The sequence below is a fragment of the Pelmatolapia mariae genome, linkage group LG14 (genome assembly GCF_036321145.2).
Source record: "Pelmatolapia mariae isolate MD_Pm_ZW linkage group LG14, Pm_UMD_F_2, whole genome shotgun sequence".
In the NCBI taxonomy this organism is placed as follows: Eukaryota; Metazoa; Chordata; class Actinopteri; order Cichliformes; family Cichlidae; genus Pelmatolapia; species Pelmatolapia mariae.
Window position 1 is genome coordinate 18,454,263 of NC_086239.1, and position 15,903 is coordinate 18,470,165.

Below are 15,903 nucleotides of genomic sequence, written 5' to 3' on the forward strand. Positions count from 1 at the left end.
GTTGTGATTCTTTTCCCCACGCTGAGCCATTACAACCAATTTTAAAGTGCTCAATCCCACTTTCACCTCTTCCCTACTCATTTTCCTGTTTACATGCAAAATCACCTTCTACAATGTGGGCAACACAATAGAGCTATATTTTATTTTCCTGTTGTGATCTCTTATTCTTAGTTAAGAGTATTCTTGGTTTTGTTTGTAAGGATTTATGGTAGAAACGCTGGGGTTAAACAGTTATTAATCACTGTATGCATACAGTGTGTAGCTAATCATGTGCCTGTATGATGCCTCACCGTGAGGTGCCACCTCTGTCATATTTAAAAGGACGAAAAAAAATATATAGACCAGTTCCTAAATGTGACTAAATTACCCGCAGCCTCGAACTGCTGTGTTACACCTCAGCCCTTTACCTTGAAAAGGTCAGGCAGACAGGTTACAACTGAACTACAGCTCAGTGATTTCAGAGCAGACACTGAGGTCAGGAGAGGAAGCAAAGCAGCGAGTTACAATGTCAAACAAAAAAACACTTAAAAATGTGGGGAAAATGTGTGTCGCAAAACAGACATTTTACTATTTCACGAACAATATGACGTCGTTCAGCTCAATAGCCTGCATCTCTGATAGTACAGGGGTGCATTAGTACCTATGGAATTGCACAGTTGCACATCTGAAAAGACACAATCAGTTCTGAAAGGTATAAACAGCTTTTAGAGCAACATATGCTCCCACCCAGGTGACGTCTTTTTCAGGGAAGGTCTTGCATATTTCAAAAGATAATGCTGAACTATATAATGCATTAAATTATCTCACATCATGTCAATCTTATCAGAAGAATCCTGGTGCTGAACATGCCTGCCTGCAGTCCAGAGCTCTCATCAGTTGGAAACATTTGATGCATCATGAAACAAAAATATAACAAAGACCACCCAGGAATGTTGAGCAGCTACAACATTCATCTCCCAAAAGCCCAGCAGCTGGTCTCCTTAGTTCCCAGATGTTAAAAGAAGCAAGGTTGCTACACACCTGTAAGCATGGCCTGCCCTAATGTTTTTGAGACCTGTTGTTGTGATCAAATTCAAAATGAGCCAATATTTGTCTTAAAATGAGACATTTTCATCGCATCGTTTTTATTTCCATTTTACACAACGTCCTAACTTTTTTCGAGATTAGGGTTGTATCGCTTGTGAGGTACAGTCTTGTCTTTGCACTCTGCTGAATAGGCTTGTTTTTAGTGTGGGGTTTCAGTGAGCTAGCCAGAGTGTGCTTAGTAGATATACTAACTCCAGAAATGTTTCATTTAGTTGCATTTATTTTTGAGTAAAGCTGGTGGGATTTATCGCAGCGGGACTGTTCGATCCATGACAGCATAACAGGGAAAAGGAGTTTGCTCAGCCAATGTCAAAACATGGTGATATAAATAAGCACAACAGGAGCGGATTTTTTTATTTTTTATTTATTCCAACACAGTTAAAAATCATATATATATGTAAAAGGCAGAAATTGGATCCTTTAATTTTAAGTTAAAATTCTTTATTTATGCAGATCTGTAGTTGCATAAAAATGATTTTAATGACGTGTGTGTCAGTCCTTCTCTAATATAACACACCAGTTACCCTGGTCATGGTAGCTGCTCTGTACCTTGACTCCATCCACCTGGCTGCACAGCTGTTCCAGCTCCCCCTGGTGGAACACGTGATAATAGCGGTGAAAGACTGCGGTTAGATGGCTCTCAGACTCTGATTTCAGATGAGAACCTGAGGTCTGAGTGGTGCCACTCGGACTGGGCTTAGAGCCTGGGCTGTGAGTGGCATCATCAGTGTCAAGTCTTAATCCAGGAGACATACTTGCATCAAAACCTGGACTGAGACCAGGGTTACTGTCAATTCTGGTTTGGTTAGTTAAAACCTTTTTAGACTTCTCCTTTCTTTTATTCCTTTTCACACCATCTCCTGACTCTTCCTCCCCTTGTTTTTTCCCCTCTTTCAGATGCCAGGGAACTAAAAGGTCCTGGGTGTTAAAGGCTGTGCGGTTTGTGTGCACACTAAGCTTGCCATCATTCACTTTGCCAACAGGCTCATAGCCTTCTTCCAAATGTCCGCTACTCTGGATAGCCGATTTCCCGTGAGGCTCCCGTCTGTCTTCGGATGTGTTTTTAGTAAGGTTTTCCTTCCCATGATGCTCTTCGTTGTGGTCTTTGAGGTATTTGGACCTCTGCTTGTTGTACTCTTGTTCAAAAGCCCAAACATAGATGAGTGCATGACCTCCAGGCTTTAGAAGTCTCACCAACTCTCTCACAGCTGCTAGCCGCCGCTCCTACAACACACACACATTAAAAAAATAAATAAATTAAAGACAGAATCACATGCAACTCACTGCATGTGAATCATTGTCAGAGAGATGTGAACCTTAAGTGAAAAGACCTGCAGAGTGGTTTTGTTTGTTTCAGTTTGTTTCCAGTCCTTGTGGCTTCAGACTGGAACTGAAGTCAGTCAGGAAGGGTAGGTATTGATATATTACACACTTCCCATTCCTAATCCTAACAACTACCAGCATTAAAAACAATTAGTAACTTAAATCCCAAACCATGTTGGAGGGAACTGTACAAGTCCCATTTATTTGTCATTTCTTTCTTTTAATTTATACGAGTACGATTTTTTGTAATTTTAAGGTGGTCTCGAGCAATAGTTCTTACTCAAGACCACCTTCTGAAGATTTTTTCAATCATTTTCAGTCCTTTTCACCAAGCATTTTCAGAGGAATGTCTTTTTTAAGTCACTTAACACAAATCCATTGAATTATTCAGGGATCAGAAAACCACCTAACTCAATGAACAAACCAGAGTTGTATCCAACACAGTCTGACAGAATAAAATAGTATTTTTGCACCAACAACCTGATTCCCAAAGAGCCATTAGCTGAACACTTTGTAAATCTCACTATGGTGTGCAGTGTGTCCTTAAAAATATTTTTCAGAAATGGACAAGTGGAGAATAAAAGAAGAAGTGGCAGGCGAAGAAGAAAAAAAAGTCAGTCATGGATTGGCCTCCCCAGAGCCCAGATGTCAACATTATTTAGGCACTGTGGGATCATGATGATGGAGAACAGAACAAAAAGCAGCCAACATCCCAAGAAGAGATTTGAATTTCCTTCAAGAAGCTTAGAGAACAATTCCTGAAGACTACCAGACCTTACAGGAAAGCTGCCGAAGAGAGTTCAGGCTGTATAGAATGAAGGTGGTCATACCAAATATTTAAGTATGTCTCCTTATGCCTTTTATCGGTATTAACATGTATGTTTGCTGAATAAATCGCTGCATTCATTCCCATGTTTCTAGCAGAATTAAAGAAAGTTAAAGAGAATTTAAAGAAATAAGAGCTGGCTCAAAGACTTTTGCACACGGTTCTGTGAAAAGTTCAGAACATGAAAACTTTAGTGAGCTACTAACAATTAATACAACTTTATTGTAGGTTTCTAAATAAAACTGATATAACGGTTCTATTCTGGTTATTCTTTGTATGAGGATGTGCTGTGTGTACCTCTGTGGAGAAATGGTGTATGACGGCTATAGAGATGCAAGCGTCACAGGAGGCTGTTCGCAGAGGAACATTCAGAGCATCAGAAACCAATGCGTGGAAACCCCTCTCTGCACAAATTTGGATGAGAGCACTGCTACGATCACATCCCACCTGAAATAAAACAAACACAAACATACGCACATACAGAGAGAGTAACAAGGCCATTCAGTGGACTATCATTCTCAAACAGCAACAAACGCACACGTCAGCATGTACAAGGTCTGAAGAAGAATACGTTTACAAACTGTTCGTGATCATTTAAGCCAGAGAAAATGAGCAAGAATGGAGATAAATGATGCGAGGAGAACAAGAGACAGCAGACACAAGTGAGAGAGCGGGGACACTACACATATGCGCACACACCCTCGATCTACTGCTGACATGCAAACAGAAAGATTAAGAAGTAGAGCAGGAGGCACAAAAAGAGGGAAGGACTGAGGCGAGAAAACAGAAGAAGAGAAGAGACCTGGGTTGGGAGAAAATGAGAACAAGCAGAATAAAACTCGGGTAGCTGCTGTGCTCGCTGCATGATCACAGTGTTCTCTGTGCTGATTTATCACAGCTACACTCTGAGTCAGGATAAGCTGCTTACATGCACCCCCAAATCCCAAACAAGAATATCCCAGTGTGCATACGTAAACAGGAAATGTAGGATATTGCCATGGAAACTGAGCTAATGCAAAAAAAAACAACAAAAAAAGACACAGGGAAGAAATGAGAGCGACAACAGGGATCTCATCCCGCTGTGCCTTACTCTTATTTATTTAGCCGTCCTGAAGCAAGACGTGATGTTTACACCTGTGACCAAAAGCAAACTCTCTGCTAACTCACGCCTACATTTCACATTCAGTTATACCCTCCCAGAGACTCAAAGCTCTACCACTGGAGGTAGACATGTAAGCTGCAGCGTCTAGCCCAATGATGCAAACCTTACTTCATTCTGAAACACAGAGGTCAGGCTTGTGCAACCAGGTCCTGAAGTGGCTCGCTCAGGTTCCTCCTTTTCTTTTTATGTTTATGTTTATGAAAATCCCGAGCACTGCGAGTGTGACCACGACATAGTCTGTCTACTGTTCGGGGAAAGAAGCTTTAGCTGATGCACAACAGCTGCAGTTCCTCAAATGGCCACTTGAGGTTGGCTTCGAGAGGAAATAAACCCCATAGTCTCCAATGTTAAAACGCTCAGGGCAGAAATGATGATATGTATAGCTGTACAGGGGCGATTCTTTTTTAACTGACTCAACTGCTTAAATTGTGTTACGGTATAAAGTTTTCAGCCTCCTTCAGAGTAAATAGATGTGGATACTTCACACCCGGCATTGACAGCTGAGGTGAACAGTGTACCCTAATTACAGATGAACAGCTCACCTTAAACTTTTTAAATGTAAACAATATTTGTTTTATCCAAGAAGACAAAGTTATCTCACTTCAGAGATTTGTTTTTTGCTGCAAAATGACACGGTGAACCACACCAGCACTGTCACTGAAACCTGCCATAAATGTGAAGTCAGTCTGGACTGCATGGGGTGAAGTTGCCAATAACATGCAATCTGTTTCTGCCAATACAACAGTTAACTGTGATAAATCAGTGAAAATCACTGATGCTGTCTGCATAGACAGAAATTCCCATTAACTATTATGTTATAAATGAAAAAGTTATTTGGAAACCTTCAACAATCTCCCCGATTGTTTGTGATTGTTTGCAGAAAGGTTGCTTCTTATCAGGTGAGATGAGGCCTGTTTTGAATATTCCCAGATTAATTTTTATTTATTTACTTAAATATTGATAATTGGTGTCCCTGTATCAATATATATTGTGATACTGTATCAATTTTTTCCAACTAGAGAGATTTTTAAACAACTAGGATATCTTTTTCGTTTTCTGGTTCTACTAAACATCAGAACTCATTCAAGTGAACCAATCCACCAATTCACCAAAATAAAAATGTCGCCACCAGACAATCAACCTTAAACGTGAACGAATTTAGAGCTCCTGAAATCTCCCAAGAATTTAAAGCTGTGTTGTTTTTAGGAAGGGTTTGTCACATTCGAGCAGTCATTCAAGACTGCTTGAATGTGTAAGTTAATAAGCTCATCAGTATCACTCCCCTGTCATTAAAGCACAAGCAGATCTGACTATAATTACAACCGTGTATTCCATTTATTACAGTGTTGCTTTGATGTATTTTTATGGCACATAAGTCCATTTCAAATTTTTTTATCCTTTCACCTATAAGCCTGATGGTGTTTAAAGGCTTTAACCCAAAGTTAAACCTGATGTTACATCTCTAACCTCACCTCTGTGGCCTTATCAGAGCAACAGTGTTGTGTAAGGTCATTAGTAGTTATTGGATGAGTCATGCTGATCTACATGTGTTTGAAAAAGCCCAGAGCCATCTTAGATTTTGCATCCCTATGTGAGAAATGAAGGAGAGGAGTTCTAGCTCGAATACACAGATGAATGCTTCTGCAGATAAATGCCTGTTATGAAAATGTGTAGCATTTCAAAGTGCTGACGATCTAAGAAACAGCAGCAATAAAAAAAGCAGTGATAGAGGAAATTACCCTGCAGGGATCAATGAAGTATCTCAGAGGCGCAGACATTTCAGTATAAAATGACACTCACTGCAATCATCTCTGGGTTTACGCCCAGGTATTTCCCATTTCCACAGCCCACATCAGCTAGCACGCTACCCGGTGGGAGCGAGGACAGGAAGTGGCAAACGCGAGGCCAGGGGGAGTGGCGGGTGCTGCTGAAGTGGGAGGCGATAGCGTCGTACACCCGGTGCACATACTCCTCCTCCAGACGGGCTGCATCGGCATGGCAACATGGAAGCGCGGGAGGGGAGGGCGTAGAGGGCGAGGGTGTTGAAGAAGCTCCTTGACTGTCACAGGCAGAGGGGAAGGCTGGAGACAGAGAGAAGGCGTTCACTGGTGAGATGTGCCGATCGTTTATCTTTGACCTGCGTTGCCATGCAAGGTTTAATTACAATCGTATCGTTCGCATATCTTTTATTATTGTCTTTATGCAAAAACGCTAGCTAAACTCTGGGTTTAGGATTCTCATGTGATGAAACTGTCAGACAAAATAACATAATCCTGCTGTCTTATTTTAATATTAGACAAAGATATCCTGACAATTTCATTTATTAAGGGACAAAAGGTATCCAAACCTATCAATCTGGCCCTGTGGGGGATAAAGTAGTAGCCTAAACTGTGATTAACTGCATTTCTTGGAAAGCCGAGTTCAATTTCACTAGCCACACCCAGGTCTGATTACTGCCAGACCTGTAGAATTAAGAAATCACTTAAACTGAACCTGACAAAGTGAAGCAGGATAAAAGACCTCAAAAAGCAAAGCATCATGTCAGGATCTAAAGAAACGTCTGAGAAACTAAGTCGCATGATCAGTGTGAAAAGGGGTTACAAAGCCATTTCTAAGGCTTGGGACTCCTGTGAACCATGGTGAGAGCCGTGGTTGGAACTGTAGTGAACCTTCCCAAGAAGTGGCCAGCCTAACAAAATTACTCCAAGAGCGCATCAACAACTCATCCAGGAGGTCACAAAAGAACCCAGAACAACATCTAAAGCCTCAAAAAAAAAAAAAAAGGAGAAAAAAAATGAGAAATGAAAAAATGAGAAAAAGGAGCCCCGTAACATATTACATATATTCAAATTAAATTTACCTCTCAAAACCTCACTCACTCTCATAATGTGAGTAAAGCAGTTTAATAAAGCAAAGTGTGTTTTGCTTCACTCTCACCACAGCGGCAGGGTTCAGGTCTGATCTTGCGGAAAGTGAAAGAAGTGCGTGTGCCCCTCTTGCTCAGAGTCAGATTGCTACGTGTTCCAGGTTCAGGCGTCACATGATCGGGGGATTGCTGCTCACAGGCTGGCACCATGTCAAACTTACGAGGAGTGATCCTAAAAGGACACATGAAGAGCTTGTTTTAGTAGTTATAAAAGACAAAAACACACAAACCAACCGGTGAAGTAGATGAGAGGATGTGGATGTGAACAAATACAATGCAAAGGCTGAAGACAAAGACCATCAACAGACTGAAATTTACTAACTGTAGTAAATAAATAGTTTCTTTTTCAGAGGAAAAAGCAGCAAATTAAGCATCAATCCAAAGATCAGGTCAAGAGAACCTGACTCCAAAAGGAGAGACTGATGCTCTGACACAGTCCAGCTTACCCATGAGTCCAGAGATATCTGCTCTCGCCCTTCATGACCAGCAGGCTCCGTCCAGGCAACACCACAGCAACAACACGACCATCAGGATGTCGGAACTCCATGACCGTCTGCACAAACACGCTGTGTTAAAAGTAAGAATGGTTTCTACTCATTACTTCACTGCACCGATAATAACAAATTACTGATTAAATTAAACATTTTTATGAAGGTTTTAAAGTCATTGGGTGTGGATTTATATACGTATATATTTCTTGCAGGCATCTTTCCAATGCCACACACACACACACACACACACAAACAGCCGCCAGGCCCTTCCCTTTGTAATCCAATCATTTTCTACTGATGGATGACATCCTTGACAGCTCTCAGTCAGATTTCCGCTCGTATCACAGCACAGAAGCAGCCCTTGCAAAGTTTTTGAACACAATTTGCCTGAGGAATGATGCGGGGAGTTTCACAGACTCGACTGCATTTGATCTTAGCAGCATCTGATACTGTGGATCACTTCTAAATAGGAAAGGCAGGAACTGCAATCAGATTCCTCACACATGGTACATGCAGTCATCATCAATGATGGTGAATGAGAAAGAACTGCTATGATGTAAGAAGTCTCTCAAGGAATGGTTCCTGGTCCTCTCTCATTGCACCTGTGCATGTTTGCTGAGTAGACACCCAAACATATTTATTTCTCTCCAACTCACTGTATCATGAGTTCTACAGTAGGAAGAAGGAACAGCATTCACTCGGCACTGTCAGCACAACACAGCAACTGATATGCTGATGACACGGTGCTCTTGCCCCCAGAGGCTGGACAAAAACTGCACTTCTTACATCAGAACTGGGAATCAGTCTCAACATCAACAAAGATGAGGCCAATATTATAAGCATGAAGGCCCATCACAGCAGCAGGACATCCACCTAGAAGACATCTGCTCCTGTTGTGGACATGCAATTCCAACTAACAGTTCAACAGCAATAATAATTTGGCATCCTGCATCAGTGTTTCCCTACATATTACTGTGCATCTGCTGCAAGTAATAACTGCTGATAATACACCTTTATATTTTTATTATTCATCAAAAAGTTTCTGTATCTGCAAGTACAGGAAATAAGTTACGCACTAGTTTTTATGCTTTTAGTTCTTCAGTAGAGAGTTGGGCAATTTTATCCAGCTGTGATGTGTTTTTTTTTAGTAGTAGTAGTAGTATGACAAATTTAAAAAACTTTATGACTCATTTTTCATTTACTTTTTTTTTTTTTTTAAACGTTTGCACTAAAGATAATATTTTACTGATCCAGGTAGCTCAGCTCCATAATGAAAGAGACTTTGGCACAAAACTTCCAAACTACAGAGTTTTGACTGATGTCACCCAAAGGAAAACACTGTCGGCCACCTGAAACACTGTTCATGTTTTCTCTCACTTGCAGCTAGCAGACAGCGTTGGTGTTTGATCCTAATGTTTCCTTACAGCACATAACAGCATAAGCTCTGCTGGGAAATTACATCTACAACAATTTCCAATTGTATCTCTCCAAATTCTGACAGCAGGAAAATTGGATTTTGTGAAGTAGATGGCATTCATGTATATATATGTGTGTGTGTGTGTGTGTGTTCCTGTCTAGCCATCTTTGTGAGGACCAAAATCTGCATTCCACTATACTTGTGAGAACCAACAGTCACTTGTGAGGACACACTCACCGGTCCTCACAAGTTCGAAGGCCTTTTTGAGGCTCAAAATGTGGTTTTAGTGTCAGGGTTATAATTAGGTTATGGTTAGGTTTAGGGTAAGGGTTAGGCATTCATTTTTAATGGTTAGGGTTAGGTTAGGGTAAGGGGCTAGGGAAACCATTATGTCAATGAAGGTCCTCACTAAGATAGCTGAATGGGCTTGTGTGTGTGTGTCTTAGACATATAGGGGTTTGTGTCTAGTTGTGAAAGGGCATGCAAGTCAATCAAATTATCAGATTTTAACCTCAAACTGCAAGTGAACGCTCTCTCTGTCTCTGGCACGTGCACACACGCACACACACACACACACACACACACACACACACACACACACACACACACACACACAGGACTGCTTCATTCCCCTCTGAGGAGTGTTAGCCAATCAATGAAAGGGTGGAATGTGACTAAATCGATGGTGATGCTGGCAGCTACGCTTTACTGCACAACTATTCATCATCTCCCTCCCTCCTCACACGTATGCACGCACACACAAACACACACAGGTTTGTACATCTTTCTGAGTACAATCAATTACAGAGAGCTTCTTTACTTCTTTACTTCCTTACCTTAACTTCAAGCATCACAATAAGTAACCCTAAACCTCTGCCTAACTTCTACAATTAGCCCTAAAGTCAGTCCTCGCTTCTGTAGTCTACAACTGGTCCTCACAAACACACAAGTACAAGTACACACCAAAAGGCTGCCAATATACAACATCACAAACAGCTCAATAATGCAGTTATAGTTCGTGTAATTACAAGGAAACAAGTGTTTCATTAATAATGACTGAATCACTTGTGTTACATTTTCAGAGAAATTAAATCCAATGAAACTGAGCGAATGGCATAAAGTTTTGTTATGCACCAAATCCTGTCTGCTTAAATCACAACTGAATCAAACTGCAGTGCACTCATTAAATCCACAGAGTAGCAAAATATTTAACAAGGTTTCCAAATAGTCTTTAAAATAAGCTACTTGATGTATTCTCTGCAACCACCGTAACATCAAATTTAGAAATCCTAATGTGCACTCAGCACTTCATTACTAGTACCCAGTTGGAGCCCCTTTGAGATGGAGCAGAGCACCTTCTTCCCAATACTCAGGGAGGCTGTGGTGTTTCAACAATGCTGAGTTGGTACTAGGGGCCCAAAGTGTGCTAAGAAAATATCCCCCACACCACCACAAACAGCCTGAACCGTTGATACGAGGTAGCATGGATCCATGCTTACACTATCCAATTTTGATGGGAACTACGGCCTCAGTTTACTGCAGAGTGCAGCGGCACTCTGGCGTAGCCAATCTGCTTCAAGTTTTCAATGTGTTTTGCGTTCAGAGATGCTCTTCTGCGTGCGCTGGTTCTTCTTCTTATCGGCTTCAAGCAGTCCTCAGTCCTCTGACATCAAAAACACATTTTCACCCAGAGAACTGCCGCTCACTGGATAAATTCTCTTTTTTTTCGACCATTCTTTGTAAACCCTACAGATGGCTGTGTGGGAAAATCCCAGCAAATCAGCAGTTTCTGAAATAATCAGACCAGCGCATCTGGCACCAGCAACCATGCCACGTTTAGTCATTTGAATCAACTTTTTCCAATTCTAAAGCTCAGTCTGAGCTTCAGCAGGTCATCATGACTACATGTAAATGCGTACTTGAGTGGTGTTAAACAGGAAATACTGCGAGAAATACCACCCCTCAGCTTAACAGTACCATTACTCCCATGCATCGCTTAAAGAAGAGCCAGTTTAATTGCACTCGATAAAACTTTCTTTCGGGATCTATTCGCTTCAAACATTCCTCCAAGTGTCCTTTCCTTTTTTAACGTGATTTAATATGCGCACATTTTCTGTGGCTCTGAATCTCCACTGGAAAGCAAGGACAATGAATACACACACTGTCAGTCTGTGTGTGTGTGTGTGTGTGTGTGTGTGTGTGTGTGAGAGACAGATGCCACAGCAGATGACAGCTGATTGCTAGCAGAGCCCCTGCTTTTCAGACAAGCAGGGACAGATGGGTGTTCATCCACAGCAATCAGGCAGCAAAGACTAAACCTACGATCTTAGTTTATAGGTCGCAACACCTGTGAACACCTGGAAGAGTCAAGGACATGAAAATGGAAAATCTATAACTCTTGTGTACATCCGTTTGTTTACAAAATTTCTTGCGAGCTTTAATTCTTTAAGTGCCTGCTGGATGAACGGATGTTACGGTGAGAAGGGACTGAAAAGAATGAGACACAGAGAGAAGGTAACACAGTGTTCTCAGGAAAAACACAAGGACACAAGATGTGTGCACGTACGCACCCTCACACACACAATACTGACAGCTCTCTGAAGCAGCTAAATCACAGAGCTCAGGAAGGTTGCGGATAATTTGACAGATTAAACTAGAACTCACTGGGTTTAAACGAATAACCACCTCTTAACAGTTTTAAGATGAAAGCTGGCAGTGTTTTCTTTAGACCATCTTTATGTGCAACTTCCATTTTAATCACTGATAATTGCACCTCGAGTACTGCTGACCGATGCTGGCTTCAAACAGCTACTAATTACTAGCAGCTCACAGGTCTGTGGCAACGATGACGATGAACAAATCAGAGATGCCTGACCGACCTCTCACCTTTGCCCCCAGGCTCAGAGACAGGATGGTGTCCTCAAAGGCAGAGTGAGTGTCCACATGAGGAGGAATACCTGGAAATATCATAAACAAACATGGAAAATGAAAACCTTCAGAGCAAAGTTAATCAAGTGAAACATTTAATAAACTTCTCTCAGCCCAAGAGGACCCAAAGGCTTCCATAACTCCTCATCGACCGGTTATGGAAAGGCTCTGCTGCCACCCAGTGGTGCAAATCAGTAAACTGTTTGTGTGCTCTCTTATTCATTTTTAATAACAGATTAATAATCAGGTATAAAAGCAGTTATTAATCAAGCGAAACACTCAACCACTAAAACTAATTTTTCTGTCCATGAATGCAAGTAAATAATCACAATTTGGCATCTTAGTAATTACCAATATTGTGTTAACTTAGAGCAGCTGTGGCATAAACCTTACACTGGGCGGTGGTCTAATAAATATGTTATATTTATATTGTATATTTAAAATTACAATATAATGGCGACAGGGACTAAAAGTCCTTGTTTCAGTTATTAACTGCCCAAAGGACCAGTATAAGATAAATATTTATTATTCTGAGCTGAGAATCATACAACACTAATCTATCTATCCTTCCTTATCACAATATTCTAACAAAGGGTTGCAGGGGCTCTGGAGCCAATCCCAGCTAGTAGAGTTCATAAATTAAAAAATACAGAGTTGGGAATGAGCAAAAACCTTCTGTGAATTATTCGAGCTGTAACTCACCCTGTCCAGATTCATACTGATTTACAGTCAGCTGGTCTGGCATGACGTTGATGTGTCCATTTCTTAAACAACACTCCAGAACAGGTAAACACTCCGCAGGGATACCTAGAAACACACACATTCCTCTGCTACTTCTGTTTTCCTTTATTATATGCTTGTCTAGTGACAACTAGACTGAAGACCATATCATGAAAAACACAGTCCACAAAACCACACTTGATACAATATGTTTAATAAAAGAAGATCCAGATTACCTGCAGGTAATGGCTTGTCCTTATCCACATTGTTGTTGTCGTAGCGAAATTCAAAGCCATAATGTTTCACTCTTCTGTGCTTCAGAGCTTTTTGAGCTAAGAATCATAAGGATGAAGTTAAGTTAAAGGGGATTATTCAGAAACCATAATCAAAAGTGTATGCCTGACTTTTCTTCACAGCTTTTTTGGGGGGGAAATGATACCCTCACCTGTAACATCATCATTAGTGGATGACCAGTCTACAGCAGCGAGCAGCAGAGCTTCTTCTTCTGGGGACACAAAATCCTCCAGCAGAACTAAACCCTCTGGCAATGGAACGGATGCTTCCTCCTCATGGGCCACTATACAAGAGCGTGAAAATACACAGTAGATCTTAAATACTGGCTGCAAAAAAAACAACAAAACCTTTCAGAGTCTTTCCGATTATTTGACTTACTTCTAAACCTAAGATTTATTACTGTCGGGCACATGTATCAGTTTTATCATGAGCCTCCAGAGACAAAGAACTATCTAGTAAAACACAAGGTTATTTATAAATAGCTTCACAGAAGAGCCTATGAACCCAACAAATGCTTCAATAAGAAGCAATATGAAAAAGCAATAATAAAGCTTTTAATTCATTTAACTAAAAGAAAAAAAAATCCAGCTAGCCAATCCTTAACAGCTGATAAACAGCCAATCAAAAGTATGAGTGCAGAGTGCACATGCTGTTTAAAAGAGTAACACAGCTGAATGTCATCAGCAAAATAAATTGTAAGAAATACTATCAACACTGGCAATTACCTGACCAAGTGGCAGAAAATACAGACCCAAAAAAACAACAACAAAAAAAACAAAACAGAAGCCTGAGGAACCCCACAAGAGAAGGTTGCTTTATCAGACATATACTGATTTGCAAAGATTGAAGAACTTCTATCAGTAACATATGAAGAAACCCAATCCAGTGTAGGATCCACTAATACTGTGATCCACTGTATCGAAAGCTAAGATCTAATAAGACCCATACAGAACAATCACCGGCATCTGAAGCCATTGTAATGTCATATGTTGAGCCACGGGGCGATTGTGGCTCAAGAGTTGGGAGTTCGCCTTGTAATCGGAAGGTTGCCGGTTCGAGCCCCGGCTCGGACAGTCTCGGTCGTTGTGTCCTTGGGCAAGACACTTCACCCGTTGCCTACTGGTAGTGGTCAGAGGGCCCGGTGGCGCCAGTGTTCGGCAGTGTCAGTGCGCCCCAGGGTGGCTGTGGCTACAATGTAGCTTGCCATCACCAGTGTGTGAATGGGTGGATGACTGGATGTGTAAAGCGCTTTGGGGTCCTTATACCAATACAGGCCATTTTACCATTTTTTTTTGTAACTTTAAGAAGACAACTTTCAGTCAAATGCATTGCAAACTCATTACATTAATATAAACACAATAAAACCCTCCCTGCAAGTGTAAATCCATCTAAAACGAGAAAGGAGAATTCATGTCTAAGTCAGGCTATATCTGAAAGAACTCACAATGTTCCTGATGGTACTGAAAGTAAAAGTACCTGAGTTGACATAAGCGAGGTAGAGCGTGACGCTGCTCTCTCCGCACTGCAGCTTCTGTCCATTAAGGTGGGTGTACGCTTTTAGAGCACTCTCTTCACACCTGGAACGAGAATGAAAATGACAATAATATTAGTTTTAACTGGAATAAAAAGGTCCTCAATGTACAAAGCGCATTCCTGCTGTGACAAAGTGCTGTCTGTGCCCTAAGTGTACCTGTATGTGACAAAAGCATAGGACTTAAGGGGAGGCATGAGCAGGCTCTCCACTTCTCCCATCTCTTTCAGCGCTGCCAAGAGCTCCTCTCGACTAACGCTGTTCCCCAGGCCACCATTAGCCACCACCAGACTCTGCAGAGGTGAAATAAACAGCAAAAATCACAAAAAAACAAACAAACCTGAAAAAAACTGAAAAAAACAGACTGAAGGTATGAACAAGTGATATCATAAGACTGTTTCAATTGTGAAGATGCCAGAAAAAAGGAAAAAAAGGCCTTTCCCCAAGGATTGTTAGACTGCTTAGCAATCAATCAACCTACAACACATACTCCCATGAAAAAACAACCAAACAAATGAAGTAGTTTGTGTTTTTGTTGTGATGCTTTTACTGGCTTAAAATGTTGATATTTCTCTGTAGTATAAAGTAGTTTGTTCCCTTTTGCTATGAACCCAATTTTTATAAACTCGTATTTGTCTGCAGAGATAACAGCGTGAAATCCTTCCAGATAAATAGAAATAGTTCTTAAAACTGTCTCAGACTGCTGCAGGAACACAAAAATGAATCCCATTTAAAAGGAGCAAATGAAAAGTTTCTTATAACGAGTAAAATATTAAAAGTATTTTCCATAAACAGCGGCTGATTTTCTTGTTAATTTAGCAATAAAAATAACAACAATAGTAATAAATATATTAAAAAATATGAATAGAACAATTAAATATTAGATATACAGGTAACTTTTAAAATCATTTTAATGTTAAAAAACAAGCGAAGAATAATGAAACATATGACAGCGAACCATTTCCCGTCAAATAAACGTTATTTTTCTTTACCCTGGTAGGCTGCGGGGCCGTATGGATGCCTTCATGCTTCAGTAATGTGTGACTGGCTTTAATTTGTTTTCTGAGGAGTTTTTTCTCTTCTTTACTTCTCCTGACGGCCTTCACGTTGTTTTCCTCACTAGCATCCATGGTACGTTGTTTTAATCCGTCCGGGTGCAACGGGGACTGAAAGACTTCGGTTCCCAAAGATTACCTCTC

At 40.8% G+C, this 15,903-nt stretch overlaps 1 protein-coding gene across 1 annotated transcript; it reads right to left on the reverse strand.

Annotated features, from left to right (window-relative positions):
- Nucleotides 1–1,467: 1,467 nt before the first annotated feature.
- alkbh8 (alkB homolog 8, tRNA methyltransferase) lies at nt 1,468–15,834 on the reverse strand. The gene is made up of 12 exons (XM_063493230.1): nt 15,697–15,834; nt 14,864–14,997; nt 14,650–14,750; nt 13,325–13,456; nt 13,116–13,211; nt 12,862–12,966; nt 12,118–12,188; nt 7,770–7,876; nt 7,335–7,495; nt 6,198–6,478; nt 3,533–3,682; nt 1,468–2,310 (listed from the first exon to the last, which is right to left on the reverse strand). The coding sequence occupies exons 1-12, from the start codon at nt 15,832–15,834 to the stop codon at nt 1,579–1,581; spliced, it is 2,208 nt and encodes a 735-aa protein (XP_063349300.1). The 3' UTR covers nt 1,468–1,578.
- Nucleotides 15,835–15,903: the final 69 nt, after the last annotated feature.